The 13913-nt window shown below is 41.7% G+C and overlaps 1 protein-coding gene across 1 annotated transcript; it reads right to left on the reverse strand.

The window, feature by feature from the left end:
* Nucleotides 1–7567: 7567 nt before the first annotated feature.
* Nucleotides 7568–11047, reverse strand: MELLADRAFT_124627 (multi-copper oxidase laccase-like protein; the record flags this gene model as incomplete). Its single annotated transcript, XM_007414297.1, has 23 exons — nucleotides 7568–7755; nucleotides 7843–7866; nucleotides 7961–7994; nucleotides 8075–8164; nucleotides 8229–8239; nucleotides 8304–8459; nucleotides 8543–8639; nucleotides 8718–8923; nucleotides 9001–9009; nucleotides 9094–9186; nucleotides 9257–9503; nucleotides 9579–9585; nucleotides 9661–9726; nucleotides 9805–9819; nucleotides 9895–9977; nucleotides 10043–10063; nucleotides 10125–10144; nucleotides 10211–10328; nucleotides 10392–10455; nucleotides 10537–10623; nucleotides 10670–10693; nucleotides 10761–10823; nucleotides 10872–11047. 23 exons carry the CDS (start codon nucleotides 11045–11047, stop codon nucleotides 7568–7570), a joined length of 1899 nt encoding a protein of 632 aa, XP_007414359.1.
* Nucleotides 11048–13913: the final 2866 nt, after the last annotated feature.

Genomic DNA, 13913 nt, shown 5'->3' on the forward strand with positions numbered 1-13913 from the left:
CCGCTTGAAATTAATCCTGAATAATCGTTGAACTGTCCTAGAGTCAGCTAGAAGTGATCCTGAATAATTGTTGACTTGTCCCTAATTGTGGGTCAGAATTAGTTCTGGATTGAGAATGCCTAGGAGATCAAATTCAAAAGATGAAGGTCTGAATTCGTTGAACGAGGACACGGTGAAGAATTGGTTGAGAGTGACAAAGCCATTTGGAACCTTCAAGAGTAATGCACTAGGGATTGATAACTCAGAGGTGGACGAAGTCCAACGGCACTTCTTGAGAGGATCTTGGGCGGATGGGACTTCAAAGCACTATAATTCAGGTGTGATAAAATTATTGAGATTTGCTACCGTAAAAGGAGTGAATAGACAATCGCTGCTACCAACATCAGGGGATTTAATTATCAAATTTGTGGTGTGGGGATCTAAGAAGGGCAAGGATCTGGCGGAGAATGATGAGTCACTTAAGGCATCAACATTGAAATCGTATCTGGCAGGAATAAAGGCATGGCATACGTTTCATAGATCCACTTACCCACACGAGTCAGACAAGACAGTGACGAAGTTGTTGAAGGCGTCTCAAATGGTGGAATTGAGATATCAAGAGATAGAGAAAAGAAGACCTCCGGTGATGATTTTGGACTTAGTGGTACTGGCGGAGAATATAGACATGACAAACGAGCAGTCAGTAGTGGCGACCACAATAGCTTTGGTAGCGTTTTGGGGTACAGCAAGGTTGGGAGAGTTGGTTTCAAATGATCCAAAGAAGGACTTATCAAGGTGGGAAGATGTCAAATGGGGGCCGAACGGATCTTATGTGAAAATAGCAATTCATGGAGCAAAAACCGCGAAGCCGGGAGAGCTGCAGTATATATTTTTACAAGATCAAAAATCATGTTTAGATCCTGTCAGAGCGTTGAGATTACTTTACAATTTCCGACCAAGAAAGCCTTCAGACTTGTTGTTTGCTATAGATTATAGTCAAGATGATAAAGACAAGGGAATGGTTTATAGGAAGTCGGTGTTGATCAAGAAGTATAGGAGAATCTGGAATGAACATAGGTCAAAAGGGAAGCAAATGCTATACGGACATTTGTTCAGAATAGGCCGAGCTTCTTTGAGATGGAATTTAGGGGCATCAAGAGAGGAGGTCAAAGTTTGTGGTAGATGGGCCTTGGACGCGTATAACATCTACCTTAGAAAATTCAATCACAGGGAGCTCAAGGAGACGGTCAGTTTATTGAGGAAACTTAAATTTGATTGAATTGGGGTGAAAGGATTAACGCAAGGGTGTAAACTCTAATGGAGTCTAAACTTTCTCAAATACGGTTTCATTCAAAGGATTTGCGATCACGAGTGAGGGAGTTTGAGAGATGCGGATAAAACAAGGAGGCTGAATGCAATTCAATAGGACGATTGAGTGATACATGAAATGAGGATCTTGGTTCATTCAAAGAGTGATACTGTAGGAATAGGATTCCTGGAGGGATGTAGAATAGTGATTGAGAGAGGGTGATTCTCACGTGAGTTGGGGTTTTGACTTGTCAGGCTCACGGCTCTGACCTCCCGTGAGAGGTGGGGTACAGAAGTCATACCTTCTTGGCGCTTGTTATGATCACATCTTAGATCATAATATAAGGATATGCTTATAGTTGTAAACACAGTCCTTATAGATGTTGTTCTATGTCATCATGATTGTTTCCCTTTCTCTCCATGGTACAATCTCATTATACATCATCATCATAAAGAGACAAGCAGCACACAAGACAACCCTTTCCCAATCTACTCAGACACAAGACTAGTCTCTGTACGTACCTAGTCTGCTCATATCATATTGTACCATCTGAAAGTACAGACGCTAGAAGATTCAAGATTGTATTAAGTATTTGTTCATACTACGACCCAACCTTATCTTTGATACTTTGATAAACTTCTTTTTCATACTACGACCCAACCTTATCTTCAATACAAGTCAATTGAAACAAACTATATCGACACAACTCTATTGAAACAATCTTCTGACTTTTACAACTTGGTACAGCCCAAACGACAATCACAATCCAAACAAACGCCACAACCATTACCACTATTTAATCAAAACAACCACCACTATTTAAAAATTGATACAACCATCTCTTAAAAGTCTCTCAAAATCTAAAATGCCTGCCTACGGGATTCATAGTGACAAGGATCTAGATTTGCAGAACACCGAGGATTCTAGTTCATCATCTTTGTACACCGCTCATACTACTGGCTCAATGGCGAATTTGGATGAAATCAGTCGCCAAATTGTGGATCTCAATAATTGTCTCAACAACAAAACGGCCCTTTGCCATGAAGAGGCTGCACCTTGTGCCGATGCTGAGGCTTGTCTTGAAGCTTCCATAGCAGGTCGCAACAATCCTGTACCTATGGAACAGCCTACCTTGGGTGCTTTTACTCCCGCTGCTCCTGTCGCCCATATGGCAAAGATGGCTACCCCAGACAAGTTTGATGGGAAGAGGGGTGCAAAGGCCAAAATGTTTGTTCAGCAAGTCTTGTTGTATGTTGTAACCAATGATGGTTCATTTCCGGTGGAGTCCAACAAAGTCGCCTTTGCTATCTCGTACCTTACGGGGAATGCTAGCGTATGGGCTGCTCCATTTGTCAACAGGCTTATCGGTGACAACAAGGAATCTCTCACCTTCAAGAGTTTCTTGGATGCTTTCAAGGGTACCTATTTTGACCCTCACCAAGTAAGCAAGGCCGAGAATGTGATTCGTGCCTTATGGCAAACCAAGTAGGTTTTGGAGTACTCGACTCGTTTTAATCAATTAGCCAGCATTGTCAGCTGGGAAGACTCTACCCTTATGAGTCATTTCGAGGGTCATCTCAAGCCTGAGGTTACTGTTCCGTTGATTTGAGACACCTCCTCTACCTTGGAGCAATTAATTAGAGCGGCGATAGAAGTAGATCACTTATTACATCCGAATCACGACAGAATCTCTTTATTTCATGATGGATGAGACGATAAAGATGCTGTGGTCCAGTTGGGAGGTGATACAAGTAGTGGTCAACGGGTGGTTGCAGATGATGCTATGGATTTATCAGCCGTCAAATTCAACTGTTCTTACAAAGAATATCAACATCAAAAAGCTAATAATTTCTGTTTTTATTGTGGCAAACCAAATCATTCAGTCTCCCGTTGTACTCAAGCTAGGGCTGATAGAGAGAAGAAAGGGGGTTTTAGAAGTCAGATTTCAGACATGTTTGTGGGAGTTAGTGGTAGTGGAAGTAGTTTTAGTGAAAGTGTGGAGTCAAAAAATGGCCGCGCTCAGGAGTGATTGTTACGCCACCCTTGAGCAGTTGTAGTGGTTTTTGTGTTGGTATAGGTGCAAGTAGAACGTTGAGCAATTCAGATCCTAGAATTTCTAAGTGCATCACCATCCGCGAACCAACTAAAGCCGTAACCCAAAGAGCCTTTTGCCTGCTTGACTGTGGTTCTACCCACAATGTTGTGAAATTGAAATTTGCTGACAAGAAGTTGAGGATGCAAGATTTGGAGAATTGGAGAGAAGTTACTGCCTTTGACGGAAGAAGGAGCTTTGTGAAATTTAAAGTGGAGTTATCAGTTGATGAAGACAAAGAGATTGAAGAATTTCAAGTTGCTGAATTGAAAGTCCAGTACAACATAATACTGGGTATGCCTTGGTTTAGGCGGTACGGTCATTCAATTGACTGGGTCAACAGCAAGATCAATTACATCGCCTCTGTTCCGCATCAGGTCCCTGCCATTGGGGGTAATGTGGACAAAACTAGGAAACTTGAGGAGGGGGCTAATTGTGAAACGGTTGTTACGCCCCTGCGATGTGAGTATGTCTGCAATTCTCAATGTGTTATGAGAACAATTACTGGCAAGGATTCTCTTCTACAACAGGAGAATCATCCAGAAACGATTGACAAGCCCATCAAGATAGCTAGTGAGAAAGAAGAATCACTCGATGTGCCCATGGCCTGCCAGTTAGGAAAGCTTGGAGGCCAAGTTAGCAATAGTGATTTGGGGGTAGTGGCTTTATGCCCTTATGTTAATTCAGAACCCCTGCCTAGTGAGTCGGATTTTCTCTTTGTCATAGACGATTATGAGGATGTCCTAGCTAGCAAGCTTTTTCTGCAGGACAATGACAAGACGGACTCGAGTGAAACAGTTGAAATTGATGCTCTGAAGACTTCTTGGAGCAAGTCCGCCCAATTAGCAGCCTCGGACCCGAAGTTATCAGTGGAAAAGAGTGCATCTGAATTGGTTCCACAGGAATACCACAATTTCCTTCCTGTGTTTGAGAAAAAGACCTCTCAATGTCTTCCACCCCGTCAAAAATACAACTTTTGAATTGATCTAGTAGACCGGTCTACGCCGTATGCTGGTCAAATTATTCCTCTTTTGCCAGCAGAGAACAAAGCTTTGGACACGATGATCAATGAGGGTCTTAAGGCGGGAACAATTCGATGCTGTACTTCTCCTTGGGGTGCACCGGTTTTATTCACAGGCAAGAAGGACGGCAAATTACGACCTTGCTTTGATTACCAACGCCTGAATTCAATGACAGTCAAAGTCAAGTATCCCCTCCCACTCACCATGGAGTTGGTTGATAGCTTGCTGGATGCAGAAGAATTCACTTCCCTCAATATGAGGAACAGTTACATAACAACTTACGTGTGGCCAAAGAAGATGAAGCTAAACTAGCTTTCATATGCTGTGCCGGTCAGTTTGAACCTTTAGTCATGCCATTTGGACCTACTGGGGCTCCTGGCTATTTTCAATTCTTCATCCAGGATATATTCAAGGATATGATTGGTAAAGATGTGACGGCTTTCCTTGACAACATTATGATTTACACAAAGAAAGGTCAAGTTCACAAAGATGCAGTTAAACACGTTCTTCAAGTGTGCAAAGATCAAACATTATGCTTGAAACCGGAGAAGTGCAAGTTCTCTCAATCTGAAATCAAATACCTGGGGCTAGTGATTTCTAAGAACAGAGTCAGGATGGACCTGAAGAAGGGGGCTGCAGTGGCTGATTGGCCTGCACCAAAGAACGTATCGGAATTCTTGAGTTTTGTTGGCTTTGCAAATTTTTATAGACGCTTCATTAATAATTTTGCAAAGGTAGCCCGTCCGCTACACAAATTAACGAAGAAAGACACAAAGCAGCATGATCATGTCTTTGTATACCTTCATGTTGTAAAGCGGAAATCAAAGACTTTGACGAAACAGAGGATTGAGATAACAAGCTACTGATGGATGAGTTCCAGTCAGTAGGTAAAGAAGAACTAATAGCCGCACAGACTATGTCATTGGTATCTTGCCCAGATTTCAAAACTAATTGTTGAAGTTGTTCACCTAGACGCTCGACATTAGCTAGATGAGTATCTATGTCATTGTCGATCATTTGGCAAGATATTAGACGATGAATGACTAATAACTTTGAACCCATTGATGTATCTGCATGTGAGTCAGATAGGGCTTTCCACATAGTCGCTGCATTACCCATGTGAGGGCGCATAAAACCATAGTTGGCAGGGTGAGCATAACGTAACAAAACGGAGCAAATAGCATGATTTTGCTGGATCCATTGAAAATTAGGTTGAGATGGATTAAGGATGTGAGCCAAACCAGCGCCGATAATTGAACCAGACATGGCTAGTTCCCAATTACCATAGTTGGAATCATCGCCAGGAGGAGCTAGCACAGATAAACCCACTACCGCCGAGGTTGGTAGTGCCAAGGGTCCCCATTTGGATCCAACACAGAAGGGATCCTTGATGTTCGTAGGCAGAGTGGCGGCCTTTCCTTTTGAAAGCGGATCAGAAGAAGATGCCATGCGAGAAAGAGTTTTGAAGAAAGGAATCAAATCAAAAAAAAATTAGCCAAGGAATTGTTGTATATCAGCTAAGAAGCAGATGTTATATGGTCATTCCTTTAGGATTGGTGGAGTGTCACTTTGCTGGAATTTGGGTGCATCAAGAGAGGAGATGAAGAAATGCGGGCAATGGGTGTCTGATGCTTATAAATTCTACCTTATGAAGTTTGATGACAAGGAGTTGAAGGAATTGATAAAGCTACTGAATGATTTAAAATTCTGAGTTGGTGAATTGGGAAAGGAATTAGGTTTTGAAATGAATATTGTACTCACAATTGATTTGTGTTAGAGTTCAATTGGTATATTTGAACCTTAACATGTGTGAGTGGTAGAAGATCTCTTCCGAAAGATCTACATTGGTACTTGAGAAACCATGTTACACACGATGTATGAGTGGTAGAAAATCTCTTCCAAGAAATCTACACATTGAGAAACCTTGGGGGTTTTGGCGTGTAAGCCTTAAATTTAGGTAGCAATAAGTGCAGGTCAACAACCAGATAGGAGACTGCATAGTGCTGACAGCTCATTAATAAACACCAGAACAGGTTTAATTGTAGTAGGTCCGCTGTTTAGGTGGACCTGAAGGAGGGTTGAACAGCACTTGTGTGATTCTTAACACTCAGATGTGGTGAGTTGTGGCGAGTTTCAACTTTTGAGGCTCATGGCTTGAAGTCCATCCTCCCATGAGTGATTGGGTCAAGAAGTCTTATCTTCTCAGGGCTGTTCTCGCCCAAAGGGTAGGGAATGAGGGTTGGCAGATACCAACCCTCCTACACTTCCTTACCTTTGGGACCACCCCCAAACCACAACCACGTAGGATGCAAACATGATGTAGGCCCCCCTCTTCTATGTGTACATAGTAGCAAAGTTCTTGGAAGTTAAGAACATGGATTTGTTACACTCCTACATGCACCATGTAAGGTCACTCTAGTGCACCTTCCCGTAACACACCTAATGAGAAATGGATAATGAGATAGCTGTAGAATGTATCTATCCCTACTTGGATCTATCCTTAATCCTACCAGCTACTCTGGGTTATCAATAAGATTTCATTTTCTGCCTTCTCTTGTTGTATCCCTGAAAACCATATTCCACTTGTTTAATCAAACACCAACCACAAGTACGTTGAAGTCAGCTTGTGATCAAGTGAGCAGAGCTTTAAAACAGATGGTTTGTTTATTTTGCAAACATACATATACACAATGCAAAAAGTAGATGAAAAAGGAAGAAACATATCAATAAGTGAAAACAGAACTAACCTATGAGTCATGCACAGATTCACAAGTACGTCAAAGTCAGCTTGTGATCAAGTGAGTAGAGCTTTGAAACAGCTTTGAAACAGATGGTGTTCAAAGCTTGGTGCAGACTCATACACAGCTTTATAGTAAAGCTGATGAGAGACAAGGAATAAGAAACGCGCACAGAGATAATCAAATAAAGCAGAACAAATCAAATGACATCACACAGGATGATCATAACAAACAGTAACAAATAACAAATATCAAAAAACATAACCATAACTCTCATGATGTGATATTTGATAATCTCCAAACTTCGATAAAATTTGAAACTATGACCATAAACGTGAACCACCTAGTATCTAGAGCCAAAGACCCATTCACACACCGGTGCATTCACGTACTCCATGAATCAATACTGAAGTTGATAGGTTCCTTGTCAAGGTAAACCTCGTTTTCTTCTCCCGGGCTCAATCTCGTCAGTAGTTTCAGGAGTTTCTCCATCACATAGAGCTTGATTTGCAGCTGGTAATTTTATTGAACTCAATGAAGTGGGATTCATGACAATCACCCCTGCAAATCCTGCACCTAAATGCCATCCAATATGACAATGTAAGATCCAAACACCTGTCAAAGGTTTCGGTCAGATTATCAGATAGGCCAATAATTTTTGAGTATGACAAACACCAATGCATAAAAAGAGATACTACATACCTGGATTGTCAGCAACTACTCTCACTAGAATCAGGCATATGGTATTGAAAGACATCCAATTTGTTAGAGATTTATTAGGCACGTATATGGACCACACAGTGCTAGTACTACCACTCACAAACTCTGTACGTTCCACCTGGGACGACTTGAGTCTATCATGAGGAGTGATGAGGAAAGATGTCATATATAAGCGACCTAACGGGTTTCTATGCTCAGAATCCTCAAAACTCACGTCTCTTCTCAATGGATTGGTGGTATTATAGGTCAAGGTAGCAGCGACTGTGTCATTGAGTTCACCAGTTCCGGTGGCTACGGTTTTGGCCTACGTGAAGTGTATTGATTCAACAAGGGAAGACTAGAGCACAAAGGTTGAAGTATACACGTACATCAACCCCATCTACACCCCAAAAAAACGTTAGCATATACAAAACCTATCACATTGTAGGATGATTGAGACTCACGAAGATGGTATGGATGGTTAATTGCAGCATCGAGATTGTTGATAACAATGTCATAACATCCATTGGTTTCCATTGTAAATGCAGCTACTTCTGAGGTATTAAGAAATCCTCGTCCTCCTGAAATCATTTCACTTAACAAAGGTTGATAGACATAAGCTTGAAAATGACAAAATGCAATCAACACACATTAGTACCCAAGAAACAAGGAAGAAAGTGGAAATTGGGTTTCAAATGCTCACTTAACCAGGTTGTATCATTGACGAAAAAACGACCTAAACTGACAGTAGTTGAGTTTTCAGTTGAAGTCACAAATCCAAAACTTGACTCATAGAATACCTAACAAAACCCAATCCACTGGATCAACTTTGTGTGGATGAACTGATATTGTAAATCATACTGATAAATGTAACTTACGCGTCCCAAAACATTTGTGCATGCGTCTTCTGGGACTAATGGTACTAAAGTGTCAGGATCTAGGTCAAGACAATCTCCAGAAACACTATCGGACCAATCAGTGGAAGTTGGAGTGGTCACTGTTGTATTATAAGCAGTGGCTGCAGCATCGACTACTCTGATGATCGCTCGAGCGGTTGCTGCCTGTCCATCCATTCCAGGTGCAACTTGAAAACACAGGGAAAATAAATCACAGGCAGTTAAGAAAAAGAAAGTTATTTTCGAAGAAAGGGATCGTACTCACGCCAAGCGACTGAGATTTCAGAAAAATAAAATTCAAAACGCAATCTTCAGAAGGTTCCCATAAAGACTTTATCAGGATAATGAGAAATCTTACAGCAATTGGTGTCCATGGCTGCTCTAAGATAGAAAGTACTTCCAACGGTATCATCGCTTAAATCAAGAATTGCACTGTACCTCTCTCCATTATCTAAACACATCATAGAAACGCCAAAGGTCAAACTTCAAAGTACTGCTTACAATCAAATCATGCGACTTACGAAAAGGAACCCGATGAACCGCTGTTGGTCCGGCCACTCCAGTTGCATCTGCCTCTGTCACATTGAGTGTATGCTGATCAACAGATACTCGAAAAAGAGCATGACTTCCACCTTCTATGAGGCAAAGTCTAGTTTTCCGACCAGCATGAAGATCAAATGTCAAATACTTTGTTGGGGTTGTACAAGTTGACCCAGGATTGGCATTCGTGCAATCGAAATATCCGATACCATTGATCAAAGCCGAATTCTATTCGCTCAAGTAGATCACAATCAGGTCTCCGTACTTTGAAAAAACAGGGATAGAGAGCTGCATATGGCTTACAGGAGATCTTGAAGCGGTTAAGATCAGAAAAAAATTGTAAGCTTCATTTTCGTAAACCTCAACCGGGAATTCTGATGCTTACGGTGCTGCAACTGAACCCAGGTAACCTTCGGGTGAAAGTTGCCCATCCAAAATTAGGGCGCTCAAGCTATTTGGAAAAACAATCCCAGAGGAAAATACTATTGATCAAGATATTTCGCGTGAAGATGAGATCTGAAGATCTTACTTATGATACCAATCGCTGTGGAAGGAAGGAATGTAATTATTATCAGGTATCAAGCAAATCGTTAGGTTTCGTAGAATTGTAAGAGCTTACTTGATGAACAGTACCACATCTTGATCATAGTCAACTCCTCTTACTAACGGATCATTCACGCTATGAACAATGAGCGGCCCGGCCTACGGAGTTCAAGAAAGATGAGCAAGGCTACGCATATTCGATTGTAAGCACAATCTATTCTTACCACGCCGTCCGCGGCGTAGTTCTGAAAGGCAAAACACCATATTAGGACAACATGTAATATAAGATAAAAATTGTCATCATACCTGAGAGTGCGCATGATACCCTTTCAAAGATGCCGGAAAGTCAATGTTAATCCATACTGCAATTGAATCCACGAGCTTCCACTCACAGAATGTGCCATATTGTCCGCTGATGGTAAATGTATACGTAAAAGTGCTACCAGCTGGAATTGGGCACTGGGTCACACCTGTAACACCATCCATCCATGCCGTGCCTTTTTGGTAAAGCTATGATTGAACCGCTTTGTCAGAAAAATATCACATTCATATCTCAAAAGGGAATTTACTTACGCCGTGCCAATGGATAGAAACAGAGCCACTCAAGGTATTAGTTACTACGATATTAATTGTATCCCTTTGACGGAAGACAAAACAGTATGTTGGGACTCGGAGCTGCCAGACAATTCAAACGGACGAAAAACAAACAACTGCTCACCCTTCCTGCAACGCCAAGAGGGTGATAGTTTTAGATATTCTGTCAGCTCTCAGCTCAAAAACATTGCGACCTGATGAGGAATATAGCCTAAGTTGAAACACCCACATTGGCTTCTATTAAAGGCCCAGGGAACTGAGAATTTATTACAAGCATATTTCTAAATGATATCATCAAATCTTCCAGTTCCTTTGCACGCTCAACTACAACATTCAAATCAACCTCACCTGGTGTATCCATCTGGAGCCGCCGTTTCATTACTTTCAATCGCAGTCTCAGTAAGACACTCACTTACAATGTGGAACAAAATGAATTATATATTTTTGTACTGGACTTACCTCAGAGTCCACCTGTAGTTCCTGGTTTGAACAGTCGAGGTAATGTCGAAGTCTGCCGAGAGATACAGCTCTGAAGAGTTGACCGTAACAGCAGCATAGCAAGATGAGAAGAGGCTGAAGAGTAATGAAGACACTACAATAATTCTTTTGTATAAACTATAGCCTGACATTGTCATGTTTTAAGTGTCACAAATAGAAACTAAAAGGCTTTAGTTTCCTTCTACCACTTATTACACAGTAAATCTAAGGTGTGTGGTCTTTTGGAAGAAGACTAGTTCAAGGGGATGATGCCATACATATAGCTTTGTGAACAACTCAGGCTGGTAACTCACTGCACGGCTTCTTGACCGTGTAGGTCCCAAAGACCGACACATATTGGCTTGCGCAAATTACGCCAAGTACAGATCGAGCGTAATCAATCTGAACAATTTTTAATTGTAGCTCGGACTTGGAGTAACTCGGTGATCTGAGCCCGCAGGTATGAGGGACACACTGATCCCCGAGGCCTCGTGGATGAGGTACTGTCCACGATCCCTGTGGTGCCGGATCCAATCTCAAGCCGCGCGTCAACGCATCCAGAGTAAATGAATGCGAAGATGCTATTGACTACCTCGAAAGAAATACACGATACTCTACATGGGTTCAAAAGTGGGAACATAAAAAAATCAGTGAAGAGTGAAGAATGGCGGGACGCACTTTGATGCTGGGGCTGATAAGTCGCGAGAATAAGAAAAGAAACGAGTGACTTTGCAAAACTGAGGGTAAATGAGGGGAGTGTGCGAAGCCTCAAAAGCTATGAAAAGAACATCCTGAAAGCAAGAACAAATTGAAAGACGGCCTAACGAGTGTACACGAAGATGCCGCACCCGGATTGGGCAATACATGGGCAAATCAGCAGTGTTGCCGCTTTGACTTCACCCTCTTGGCGATGCAAAGCCCACAAAATTGGTGTGCCAAGCTGAGAACATCAGTCCTGAAAGCTTCATGCACCCTCCCACCATTCTCATCGGAGTGGAGGGTGTGAATCATAGCATGATGATGGCTGGTGGATTCATGAACCAAGTAGCGGAATTTGCAAAAGATAGTGTTGCTGGCATCCTCGTGCTGCTGAAAAAGGTGTTTGACCACATCCAAATCATGATGACCGGCTGGACCAATGCCAAAGCCGGGTCAAAGCACTTGTGGCTGACCATAGCTTCCAATGGATGTCAGGAGTGATGGCCTGAGTGCAAAGATGTAGGTGGAGCTCTCAGTAATTCATGAATCAAGCAATATGCCGTAAGTAAGTATTATGCTTGTGAGTGGATTAAGGGTTTGAACAGACGATGAAAAACCCAGTGAAGACTCATAGATGGCTTTATAAAAAAGAAACCACAGCTAAGAGTTGAACAGGCCGCATCTTAGAATCGAGAAGCTATTAAAGTATTGGTTGCTTGTTTGCTTCTCTTAAACTAGTAACCATACCACTTATCCGCATTGAGTGTTGTTTGTTTATTTCTCTTTGTTCTTTTGTTCCTTTTTTGCATGCCTTGAAACACCATATCAGCCATCCCCAAAGCAGTGTGTGAGAGTCACAATCATGCTAGGATTACACATACCTATGTCTAGAAAAGAGGACTATAGAAGAAGTTGTTCAGTGCCTTCTCAGTAGTTTCCTTACTCAACATCTTATCATCTTTTATTTGCTACTTTCCACCAGGTGATTTCTCTTTTCCATCACTCATATGTGATATCAGCCATAGTGACTATCTTAATCACTAATTTGTGAATTCCTACCAAGTGCTTTCTCTTTTCCATCACTGATATGTGATATCAGCCACAGCTTGTATCTTAATCACTGATTTGTGATTCCTACCAGTCACCTGGCTTTCCCTATGTCATTAGGAGCACCTTAGCAACATAGCAAAAACAGAAAACAACACATGTAGTCCATATTAATGAACGTCTCAAAATACTAAGGGCACATTCACTTATGATCTTTTTGGGCAGAGATTGCATTCTGGGAATGGGTTTGTCTTGGATCTTGCGAGGAGCAGTGTTGGCTACCAAAGTGGACCTGGGCCCAATATTTATTTTCCCCCATGAACGCTAGGACAACTAAACAAAGAAATTTGTAGAAAAAACCAAGACATGTGGGAGGTTTAACTATTTCTACGTTTTGTGTAAGGGAGCAGGAGGGCGGGTGTTTAAAAAGAGAGTGGGATGTGTCTCGCGGAGGTTCCTAATGCACCCTGTTTTGGGGCTTTGCTACAATCAGGTTTGTAACTACGGGGACAGCACCGGCCGGAGGCTGGTGCATCTGCTACTGGCATGAGAGGGCACCCCTGGGGAGGCCCCGAGGTCCAATACAAGATATAGACAACTAACAGCAAGAAAAACAAAGAACAGATAGCAGAAATTGGGAAACAATAGCAGAGATTTGAGCGGGGGAACAGATGATGGGTACTCATCTGGGCTGAGAAAAACCCGATTATAACTTATCATACTCCCTTTATTGTGACAGAAAGAAGAAAGAAAAAACTCTTTTTTTTAAAGAAAAGAAAAGAAATCAGACTAAGTAAAGAAAGTAAATTCATTAAAGGAAAGAACACTGCCTATGAATCTGGGGACATTGTGGTGACAAAGAGAAAAAATATATGTAAGACCAGAGAACTATTTTTTTTTGCCCTTGATATTTGCAGCCCACACGAAATCCATGTAGGCGCTGCCAAAACAGCGCCTACATGAAGGTTTCCCACGAAAAAGCGCCTACATTCACTACGCCAAATTGCAAATTTACCGTGGAGTTTAGAAAATTGAGTAGACATAGAAAATTATAGAGAAGCTGGCAAGGGTCAGAAAAATATGAAAAAATAATGGGAGGGCCCTTTGATGCATTCTGATTGTCTGGCATATGCCTACATATGTTGATACCAACACCCTTATAATTTAATACCAACACCCTTATAATTTGATTCCAACACCCTTATGATTCAATTCCAACACCCTTATAATTAATTATAAGACCCTTATAATTTTATAATCAAATGCGCACTCTTACAT

The sequence above is a fragment of the Melampsora larici-populina genome (assembly GCF_000204055.1).
Source record: "Melampsora larici-populina 98AG31 unplaced genomic scaffold MELLAscaffold_42, whole genome shotgun sequence".
Lineage (NCBI taxonomy): Eukaryota > Fungi > Basidiomycota > Pucciniomycetes > Pucciniales > Melampsoraceae > Melampsora > Melampsora laricis-populina.